The 11,124-nt window shown below is 36.8% G+C and overlaps 1 protein-coding gene across 1 annotated transcript in view; it reads left to right on the forward strand.

The window, feature by feature from the left end:
- LOC107697519 (disheveled-associated activator of morphogenesis 2-like) overlaps positions 1–11,124 on the forward strand; it is a 42,104-nt gene that overhangs the window by 23,896 nt on the left and 7,084 nt on the right. Inside the window, exons 9-18 of the mRNA XM_016498320.1 lie at positions 1,467–1,605; positions 4,100–4,158; positions 4,233–4,417; positions 4,666–4,974; positions 5,180–5,287; positions 5,802–5,831; positions 8,044–8,150; positions 8,429–8,513; positions 8,629–8,735; positions 9,779–9,867. Of these exons, the coding sequence (XP_016353806.1) occupies positions 1,467–1,605; positions 4,100–4,158; positions 4,233–4,417; positions 4,666–4,974; positions 5,180–5,287; positions 5,802–5,831; positions 8,044–8,150; positions 8,429–8,513; positions 8,629–8,735; positions 9,779–9,867 (1,218 nt within the window). The remainder of the gene's footprint in view (positions 1–1,466; positions 1,606–4,099; positions 4,159–4,232; positions 4,418–4,665; positions 4,975–5,179; positions 5,288–5,801; positions 5,832–8,043; positions 8,151–8,428; positions 8,514–8,628; positions 8,736–9,778; positions 9,868–11,124) is intronic.

Genomic DNA, 11,124 nt, shown 5'->3' on the forward strand with positions numbered 1-11,124 from the left:
TTGTTAAATGTGAGCCAAAATCATCACAATTAAAAGAACCAAAGACTTAAACTACTTCAGTCTGTGTGCATTGAATTTATTTAATACACGAGTTTCACAATTTGAGTTGAATGACTGAAATAAATGAACTTTTCCACGACATTCTAATTTATTGAGATGCACCTGTATATAATTTGTGTTTTAAACACTCTTTGTGGTTGGAGCATGTCTGTGATGCCTTGAATCTTGAACTGATGTCTTTGTAGGCAGCTTACTAGGTTTAGAACAGAGACTACTGTACATGTTTGTGTTTTGTATCATTTCCTTTGTATTAAATTACAACCATCCCTGCATTCCACATCTAATGAGGTCAAGTCACCTTTATTTATATAACGCTTTATACAATACAGATTGTGTCAAAGCAGCTTTACAGTATTAGACAGGAAAAACATGTGCTGATAATGCAAGAGGACAATAGAAAACAGTCAGTTTATCAGTTAAAGTCAGTTCATTGTTGATTCAGTGATGTCATCATCCAGCTCAGTTCAGTTCTCTTCCAATAGTGTCTGTGCAGTCAAGTCAACGATGTTGGCAGAAATTGTGTCCCCAACTAAGCAAGCCATGAAATGATGGTATCAGACTGTAAAACTGTAGTACTTTGATATATGCATGGTACTAAGGAATTATCATACACACACACAAACAAAATTGGTTCTTCAGCGGTTCTGTGGGGTGGTTCAGGTGCTATATAGCACTGATACAATATAAAGAACTTGTTAAGCCCAGTATGGTTCTTCAGTGGTTCTTCAGCGGTTCTTTGGGGTGGTTAAGGAGCTATAGCACCACTGCCATACAAAGAACCCGTTAAGCCCCTGTATAGTTCTTTTAAGGTTTTCTAACTCTCTCTTAATCTCTTAGTTTAGTTGGGGGAAAGGATTAAAAACGGCATTAATACAGTGTATTTCCTGAAGATAACATGCTTCTCAACCCCCAAGGCCGCCTATAAGGAAATATTCCAGGGCCTCCACACAAGACTTTTTGACCTCAGAAAAGCATAAAAGTGATTTCAAAACAGCTTTTGCCATTTTATTAAATTCCCATTCATAGCAAACATATGAGAGTGGAGTAACATATCTAAAATCTAAGGAGGAGAATTGGGTTCCTCTTATGGTTCTACATAGTACCGTTTGACAAAGGTGCTGTATAGCAACTTTAAAGATAGTTAAAGTAGTTCCCCTATTATTACAAGCCAAAGAACTACTTTTAGTGCTATTTAGTACCATTTTTGTTTAGAGTGTATTCATATGACATGTACACGCTCCAAAAATACCATTTAATTATCTTGTTACATGTCCAGAAAAAGCATGTCATTACCATTACATCATATTCCAAAAAAAATAGTATTAAACTTTTCTGGTAATCTGTGTAGAAAGCAGTAGAATTATAACAAATCAAGTTTGTTTTTGACACTTGTAAAATGTTTTCAGATAAACGTGGTGCAGGCAGTATACAGCAATGGCAACTTTTAGACCGCACCCTTCAGCAAATTGTTCTACAAGATGAAAAGGGAGAAAATCCAGATGTTTCACCCCTGGACAATTTCAACGTTAAGAACATCATTAGAATGTAAGTGTCCAACTCATAACACTTTTAGTTCAAAACACATTTATTTAATGGCCTAATGGATAGAGAGTCAGACTTGTAACCCGAAGGTCGCGGGTTCGAGTCTCAGATCCAGCAGGAATTGTCGGTGGGAGGAGTGAATAACCAGCGCTCTCTCCACCTTCAATACCACGACTCAGGTGAGACCCTTGAGCAAGGCACCGAACCCCCAACTGCTCCCCGGGCGCTGCAACATTGGCTGCCCATTACTCGGGGTGTGTGTTCAGGGTGTGTGTGTGTTCACTACTGTGTCTGTGCACTTGGATGGGTTAAATGCAGAGCACAAATTCCGAGTATGGGTTACCATACTTGGCCACACGTCACTTCACTTTTACTTTCATTGTGCACATGATTTTAACCATCAAATGTTCAAATTATAATACTCCTCATGAAAAGTTAACTTTGGGTTTATTAGTGTTGAGTAATATTTTTGAAACCAGAAAGCCTTGATGAGGTCTTGGATTCTCTTTAGTTCTTCTATAGATCAAAGCTCTCCCTATATCACTGCCCGCTGTAGGGATTCTAAAATGTTTTGTGCTCAATGAACTGCAAATCTGTATTGTGGCACACTTCTGGGATCTGGTACTGTTAACATGGAAGTCAGTGGAAGTCAGTTGGCTAAAATGGAAACTGGTATCAAACAACTTTAAACATTTTGAAATTTTAAAGGAAGATGCAGGACTCTAAAGTCTTAACACTGGTATTGCTGTCATTAATGGGCATAAGAATGTTGAATTTCAGGCCATGTGCTTACCACAGGTGTCCAACAGTTCTCTGGGCAGGAAATTTTATTTTTTATTTTTTCCTGGGATCATTTATCACCTCAGATGTGCTCTCACTATCATTCACCCAACTTTCCACACCTCTATTCTGTCATTTTACTGTTGCAGTACCAGCAGTCTTTGCTCCTTTCTTGGCATTTCTTGGTATCTCTGGGTCCTCAAATTTGCTTAGCATCTACACACATTCCAGATAAACGTTTATGCACATTCATGTGCACTATTTCCACCAGTGTGCCAGAAGAGGTTAACAGTGGCTTTGGCAAGTGTAAGCACAAGGAAACCTACTACTAGCAAACATAATTTTTGTCTGCTCACGCTTACCCATAATGTGTAACTCTTTCCAGTTGCAAGAATTACCTTAGTGCAGTGGTTTTCAAACCTGGTCCTGGGGACCCACCACTCTGCACATTTTGTGTGTCTCCCTTATTTAACACAGCTGATTTAGATCATCAGCTCATTAGGATAGAGCTCCATGAAGTGAACTGAGTGTGTCAGTAAGAGAGACATACAAAATGTGCAGAGCAGTGGATTTAAAACCACTGCGTTAGTGAAACAGAGATGTAATGTATTGGTTGCATTTAAGATATCTTTGGCAATTATGTTTCTTTAACCAGTTAAGGAGCAAGTTGTCCAAATGAACAGCTAAAATAATAATTTTCATTTCCAGTGTTGGCTTGTAGCTGGCAATTTATGGTATTACCCGAACAATGTCAGTCTGACTACAAAAGAATCAAACCTGGTTTTTGAAGTAAAAAATCTTCTTCAATAAGTATAATGCAATAAATCCTCTACAGTATGTGAAACTGCATCTTTATCCTCTTTTCCTATTTTCTTATTAGTCATATATACTGTATCTTTAATTGTCTTCTCCAGTGCTGGCAGTAAATGTTACTGTATCTGTATTTCATTTTCCTCTTTCTGCAGCTATGGAAAGCAACGCATGTCAAGGTGTCACTTTAGATTTCTTTACAAGATCCTCCCTTAAACCTCAAACAATATCCACTTACAAAAAGATTCACAACCAGACTAAACTAACCTTTTATTTAAAAAAAAAAAATGTTATAAATGTGTTATTAAAAAAAATCTTCCCCAACTGTATGTCATTGCTTCGGTTTAACAGTGGCCCCTTTGGTTTAAAGACCCCATGAATTGGCTTGATGACAAATTTTCTTTTGTTTGTTGCCATCAGTTTTACAGCCAGACTACAAATCACATAGCAAACCCATACTTAACATCTTGTACCGTGGATGCAACCAATCAAGGCAACTTCAAAATTAATCAAATTAACCAAATTTCTACTTTCTTTTTAATCGGTTCATGTTTTGGAAAATAAACTGATGAACCATAATTTGGCACTTCTTATTACTAGTTGAAAGAAGGTAGTATTTATAATTAAGAGGGACATTCTCATTCTGAAGAGTATTTTATTGGATAAAAATGATATACACATCTGTGGACAAGAAGATTCATCAATCTGTTTGGTCTGTTTGGTCTCATTAAAAGCTAACTACTAAACAGAAAACTTTCATGTGGTCTTTAATGTTGGCTTTTGTTTTTGGTAACAGTTGACAAATAACAAACAATAAATGACTGAGGTAAGTGTGGAAAATAGGGCAAAATGGATTTTATAACCCTGCATTTGAGTGCAACATAATGAGACTTCATTCCGTCTACAGGCTTGTCAATGAGAATGAAGTGAAACAGTGGCGGGACCAAGCCGAAAAGTTCAGAAAAGGTAACCGTTCACAATGACTTGCATAGCTGAGCCTGGGTGAACTTATTTAATGATAATGCATGTGTGTTTTTTAGAACACGTAGAGCTGATGGCTCGGCTGGAAAGGAAAGAAAGGGAGTGTGACACCAAGACACAAGAGAAGGAGGATATGATGAAGACACTCAACAAGATGAAGGACAAACTACAGAAAGAAGGAGTGGAGTTGCGCTCTGCCAGGGAGCAAGTATTAGACCTGTCCTCCCGAATAGGTGACATTTCAGTGAGTTCACCATCTGTCACTTTCTGGTGTGCTGTACTGTAGTTGTATGATTTACTTTGATATGCATAAGTAGAACAATTGCACAAAATGTTAGAATTTCCATGTTGATGTTTTTATTGCGTTGTTTAGTAAGAGATGCTTAAGGAGAAGCTGTTTTGGTTAAGCATGAGTGATGTGTGATGTTTATACATTGCAGCAAATTTGTCTAACATATTTTACGCGAATTATTTGATCTTTTTCACTTTAAGAGTGGTGGAGTTCATTTACCCATTCCCCCTCCGCTTCCTGGGAGCCCAATGGCTCCACCTCCACCACCTATGATGATGGATAGCTTCCCTCCTCCTCCTCCACCTACTGCTTTCTCTAGCCCACCCCCACCACCTCCTCCACCTCCCCCGGGGGGTCCTCCACCCCCACCTGGGGCCCCGCCCATCTTTTCTGGGGTTCCACCTCCACCTGGACCTGCTTCCATTAGCTCCACAACCAGCCTGTGCACAAAGAGCATCCCCCAACCTTCACAACCACTCAAATCCTTTAACTGGTCCAAACTAGGAGAGGTGAGTCAGTTTTTGTTTTATTTATTTATTTGGTGGTACTTGTGGTATTAAAATACCTCATAGTTAATACAAAGTATTATACTTGATCTGAGATGAAGTCTTTTATTTATGTACGTATTTAGTTATTTATTTTTTCCAGTTTTCTGAGACTAACCCTTTACATTACATTACAGTCATCTTTCCTGATCATCTTCCTATTTTTCAGAACAAGATCACTGGTACCATCTGGTATGAGATTGATGACAGAAGGGCCTTTAAAGTTCTTGACCTAAAGGACATTGAGAAGATGTTTTCAGCTTACCAGAGGCAGCAAGTATGCAAATGTGACACACAAGAGTCTAAATCCCAAACAAATAATTTTTGCATTCAATATCAGTCAGATATTTCTAGAATAACTTCTGCAATGATCTTCTGAAATAACAGCTGTACTGACATTCTTATGCATGTTTGTGAAATGTGTTTGTGTGTGTGTGAAAGAGGAAGAGAGTATTTGTAATCTCAGGCTTTACAGTAGTGACTAAGCAGCTGTTCTTTGCTGGATGGCATGTAATAGATGCTTTAGTGCTTTAAGCATGAAGTAGTATTTTAGTGCATTTAGAGCAGACACGCTGCAGATATGTTCTCAGGCCCAATATCAACAAAAGTCAAACAGTGATTTCATACGCAATAGCCAAAGCTTCTTCAGTGTTTTGCAAGAGATTCTGGGGCCTGTGAGAATGTTTGCTGTAGTCAGCTCTGGCTGAGTCTTCTGCTGCTTCAGTTGTTAACTTCTGCATGTCTTCCGATGTTTTTGTTCTTTCCCTGCTAATGTACCTCTGCCTGGCCAGGAGCTGCTCTCTAACCAATCCTTCAAGCAGGTGAGTGGTTGCTCCAATCAAAGCTACTATACTACCAGAAGAGGGTCAGAAATTAACTTTTCTATTAAGGGGCAATATTTGCCCCCTGGAATATTTTTATTTTCACCTTTGTAGGCGGTTTTTATAATCGCCTAATTAAATGTGTCTGTGTTGTCTTTTATGTAAAATGCTTAAATTTTACCAGTTACTTCAATCAGTCAATACTACAGACTGTTACCAAAACAATTTTATTAACATCAACAAAAAAGTCATCTTTACATGCAATGGTGGAACACAAACTGTATCTGACATGACATTTATGTTTATGTACACAGACATTTTAATTCTTTTCAAAGTTGACATACATGTATTTACACAATTACATAATCTAATTAGCCTACATAAAGTAAAAAAAAAAAAAACTTACAGGGTAGGGCTGCAATATTATGACAAACACATTATTGTCAATTATTGTTCTTGATATTGTAATAATTATCATTAATGTTGATTAATAGAATACATATAAAAATTATGTGTTTATGGAAACTGTCATATTCTGGCTACACGGTCATAACAAGCAAGGAACCATTTATGAATTAGTTTATTGCATTTTACACATTAGAAAATCAAAATAATAATAGCATGACAAACAGAATGGTTATTCAAACTGGGAATAAATTATATACAGAAATTTAAGCAAGCAAAGAAAGTTCACTGAATGATGACTGAAGCGTTTAATGACAGTCTAGTGCACGTTCGTGCAGAAACTCCCGTTAAAATCACTGAAGCTCTCTACACTGCACAATGAATCTGTATTACTTACATAATATCTGTACTTTGTTGTTTATGATGAGAGAATTCAAGAGAGTGGAGAATTCAGCCTCAGATTGGATTCACATTCATTAGCTCAACAGAAATATGTGTGATTAATATTCAACGCTGCAATAAATGCATAAAAAGAAAATTGATGCAACATGAGCAAATCTAAATGTAATGCAGCAATCAACACGTTTCATTCATTTTTTTTCCCATTTTTGCCCCCTTGTCTTGAATTTGGGGGGAATTTTTGTAAAATTTGGATGCATTTTTGCCCCAAGCCCCCGTTAATTTCTGACCCTGTACCAGAACCTTTAGCCAAGCATACAGCTACATTCACCATCTTGTATCTGTCTATTGTGCTATCTTGGCCACTGTGACCAAAGGAAATCTGAATTAATGTGACAGATGATGAAAAAGTTGGAATTAAAATATTAAAGGAATAGTTAATTCTAAAATTGGAAATTCTGTCAGAATTTTTCTCACCCATATGTTGTTCTCTAGGTGACTTCTGTTTTTGACAAAACAAAATGAGATTTTAGAGAGAATGTTATGCAGCTCCTTTCCATACAATTAGAATGAATGGAGTGTGATACTGTCAAGATCCAAAAATGATACAGCACTATAAAAGTGTGTTTGCTTATATTAATTTATGGCATAATAGGATATAGTGATACCTTATTAACCTTGACAGCCTCTGGTCACGGTATAATTTCAATGTATGGAAAGGAAGCAGGTTTGGAGCAACATGGGCTTAATGATAATGGAATTTTCATTTTTGAAGGAACTGTTCCTTTAAGTATTTTAGTGATCTAATTTTCACTTCCAGTCTCATCTTGCAGTAGTAGAATTATCTATCTTCTCAAATGCCTGTGGAGTGAATAATTGGTGTGTGCAATTTTAAGAATCGGTTACTACTGTGATAGAACAGTAATTGGCTGAATTACTGTAATTATCACAAATGTGTCTAATTATTGAACATTAATACACAGATGACTAAAATGTAGATGAGGCATGTTCTGGAAAGTAATGACCTTTAACCTATCCCGCATTCTTCATGTTACTACTCAGAAAGAGCTGCAGGGGTGTGTAAGAAGTGTGCTTTCTTTGGACCAATGTGGAGTTACATGACCCATGTATAACCTCATCGAGCATTCACAGCACAGGAAATGGTCCGGAGCTATAAATAGATGACTGTTCTCGCTGAAACAGCCGAGCTTCTTTCAAGCATCTGTGGTGTTTCAGCTGCATGATTATTTCTGACACACTGTTCTGAATACTGGCCTTTTGAGAGATATATAGAAAGTTAGAAATATATTGTATGCTTTTTTCACTGACTCATTCAGTTTAGAAAAATTGGATTGAATCCCCAAAAAATTGAATCCAAACCATCAAACCGTTTTCTCCTCTTCTGCAGAAAGAAACAGGATCAATGGATGACCTTTATGTGAGCTCGCGCAAAGTCAAAGAGCTGTCTGTTATTGATGGACGGAGGGCCCAAAACTGTGTCATCCTGCTTTCCAAGTATGTACTTGTCCTGAGTCAGCATTGTTAGCATTGTATTAAAGTCAACCTATCAGTAATCCTGATGCTACGCTTATGAAGCACAACATGTAAAAATGTTTTTGAAATTGTCGGCTAATTATGGTGTAATAACTGGTCACAACTTATTATAGTTACATAAAAAATGTAGATTGGTCCAATCTGAATCTGAAAAGTGAGTAACTGGTGTTTCTGCTTTCTTAATAACATGTTAAATATGAATAGTTTATATAATTAAAAAACACTTTCTGTCCATACAGGTTAAAAATGAGCAATGAAGAGATAAAGAGAGCCATTCTAGAGATGGATGAGAGGGAAGAGCTGGCTAAAGACATGTTAGAGCAGGTGAGGGCTATCTAATGGATTGATCATGAAAAATATAACTACAATGTTTTTGATTAGTACTTTTATTACCTACGAGTAAACACTCTCTATGGGTAAATGTTTTGTACATTCACAGCTGTTGAAGTTTGTTCCTGAGAAAAGTGATATTGACCTTCTAGAGGAACACAAACATGAGCTTGAGCGTATGGCCCGGGCTGACCGCTTCCTGTTTGAGATGAGCAGGTACTGCGAAATAATTGAATCTTAGATGAAATGCATTTGATAAATGAGCACAATGAAGTATGATTTCAGGAAAAAAAAAAAAAGTTACTTTGGATGAGTGAAGAATAATACTATGTAAAGTTCTTGATCAAAAGATTTAATACTGAATTGCATAAATTACACAACAGGTAACAAACCAGGATTAGCAGTGATTTATGAGCTACTTTTCTCCAGCATATTTTACCTCCTAAGAAACAGGACACTGCAAAAATCTGTGATATCTAGAAATCCCAAAGTCACATCACATTGTGGGGGATTCATCATTTAGCAGAAAATATATACAACATGCACATCCAAGAAAGACGATTAATGCCAGAAACATACTTTACACAAGTGCATGAATGCAGCCATGTTTGACAAGCATGCATACTTGCATAAATCAACATTTTACAAAGCAACAATGCGCAAAGTCATACTTGCATATCTAATAGCTAATAACAAACAAAAGTATTTGCGCTGACTAAGCACCCACGGCTATGTCTGCATACTTGGTAAAATAGGTTTCTTACAGAAGCAAATGCTGAGTAACTACTTAATATGGTTATAAATAATTAATATGGTTATAAATAATGTTAGGTTGAAGATAGGGTTCAGGGACTGTACATAGTTATTATAGTAAGTGCATACATGTAGAACAGGACTCATGTGCTAACATTTTTTTTCATGACATTGAGGTTCTTAATGTCATAAAAAATGTTAGCATTTTATTTACCCCTCCCCATATATCCTTACTGTAATGTGGAAAAAATAGTTCTCATTTCTGTAATGCAAAAAATAAAATCTATATAATGCAATTTTATGATAATTTGTCATTATATTTCAGCATTTTTAAACTTTATCTTTAAACATAATGAAGTAAAATGACTTTGAGAATAACGAGAATTACAGGGGATAAAAATATAATTAATATGTGTTTTTGTCCATTTTGGAAGGAAATGTGACCTTTCGTAAGATTCAACCCAGTGTCTGAAACTGAATAATTTTGACATCTTTCTCTCTATCAGAATCGACCACTATCAACAGAGGCTCCAGTCTCTTTTCTTCAAAAAGAAGTTTGCAGAGCGCCTAGCAGAAATAAAGCCAAAAGTTGAAGGTTGGTAGGTTTAGAGGGAATGTTTACTGGAGGTGTTTCTTTGCAAATGAACACAGACTCATTGAAGTGATAGAGTCCAGAAACTGTTGTATAAATGTGATGTGGGAGAAGTGGATATTAGAGCATGAGTCAGGGCTGGTATGTTTGTGGCTCTGTGTGGCTTTTATACTTGAATTTATCTCCAGTTCAAATAAAGAACAGAGTTTCCACGGAGGCTGTTTTGGAAAGCTGGCACATGTTGAGAGGGGAGAGTCATTCTCATAAACGTTGCTTTTTTTCTTCAAAGAGTTTCAAGCTTTTCAAGAAAGAGTCATGGCATGCATGTTCTTGCAAAGTACTTCAGATGAGCATAAGCCGGCCCAAATTCTGGTTAAAAACATGTCCCTGCACATTAATGATCTTAGCTAACCTTAAAGGGACAGATCAACCAAAAACAGATATACTGTCATAATTTGATCTCCTTAATGTCATTAAAAAAATTATTTCCTTTCCTCTGTGGAACACAGAAGGAGATGTTTTGAAGGTTGTTTATGCTGCTCTTTTCCATAATGTGATACATAGCCATACATTGCTATTTACTGAAAAAGATCACTAACGCCTTGCATATCCTCAAATTTATCAGTACACACACTGATCTCTAATACTGACTACTCATTTACACAACCTCAAAGTGAAAAACAAGCACAAAGGTAAACAATAAGGATGCTAACATGACACAGTTTGCCTAACTTGACAATGCCATGTCATGTCTACAGTTATAAATCCAAGCACAAGTAACAAGACACTGAAATAATAGCAGTGTCTAATTAAGCAAAACGAATGGGTGCCATCAACACAGACAAAACAAATGAAGGACTTCTCTGGCCCACCCTTGCACATTAAATCGTGTCAACAGGAAGGCATTTTGAATGTTTTAACATCCAGGCAAAGGAAGTCTAACTTTGGCTAAGATCCTCCGGGAAAACGCTTTTTGTGGGAAACTGGCGGCGGGAAAATTGTGGACAGGCATCAAAGTTGCATACTCTTTCTTGTTCCCGCTGGAGCGACTGCAGTACTGTGGCTCTATGATGGGAATAGTGAGAGAAAACTTGAGTTAAGACTAGTTCACCACACTCACAAAACATAGTGAAGTTAAACATCAGTTTAGTACCAGTATTGTTTAGTAATTTGGACTTTCTGGAAAATGTAGGGTTTTACACTGGGCTGGAACTGGGAGAATGAATATATATATATATATATATATATATATATATATAT

The sequence above is a fragment of the Sinocyclocheilus anshuiensis genome, unplaced genomic scaffold, assembly GCF_001515605.1.
Source record: "Sinocyclocheilus anshuiensis isolate Anshui unplaced genomic scaffold, SAMN03320099.WGS_v1.1 scaffold1534, whole genome shotgun sequence".
NCBI classification, from domain to species: domain Eukaryota; kingdom Metazoa; phylum Chordata; class Actinopteri; order Cypriniformes; family Cyprinidae; genus Sinocyclocheilus; species Sinocyclocheilus anshuiensis.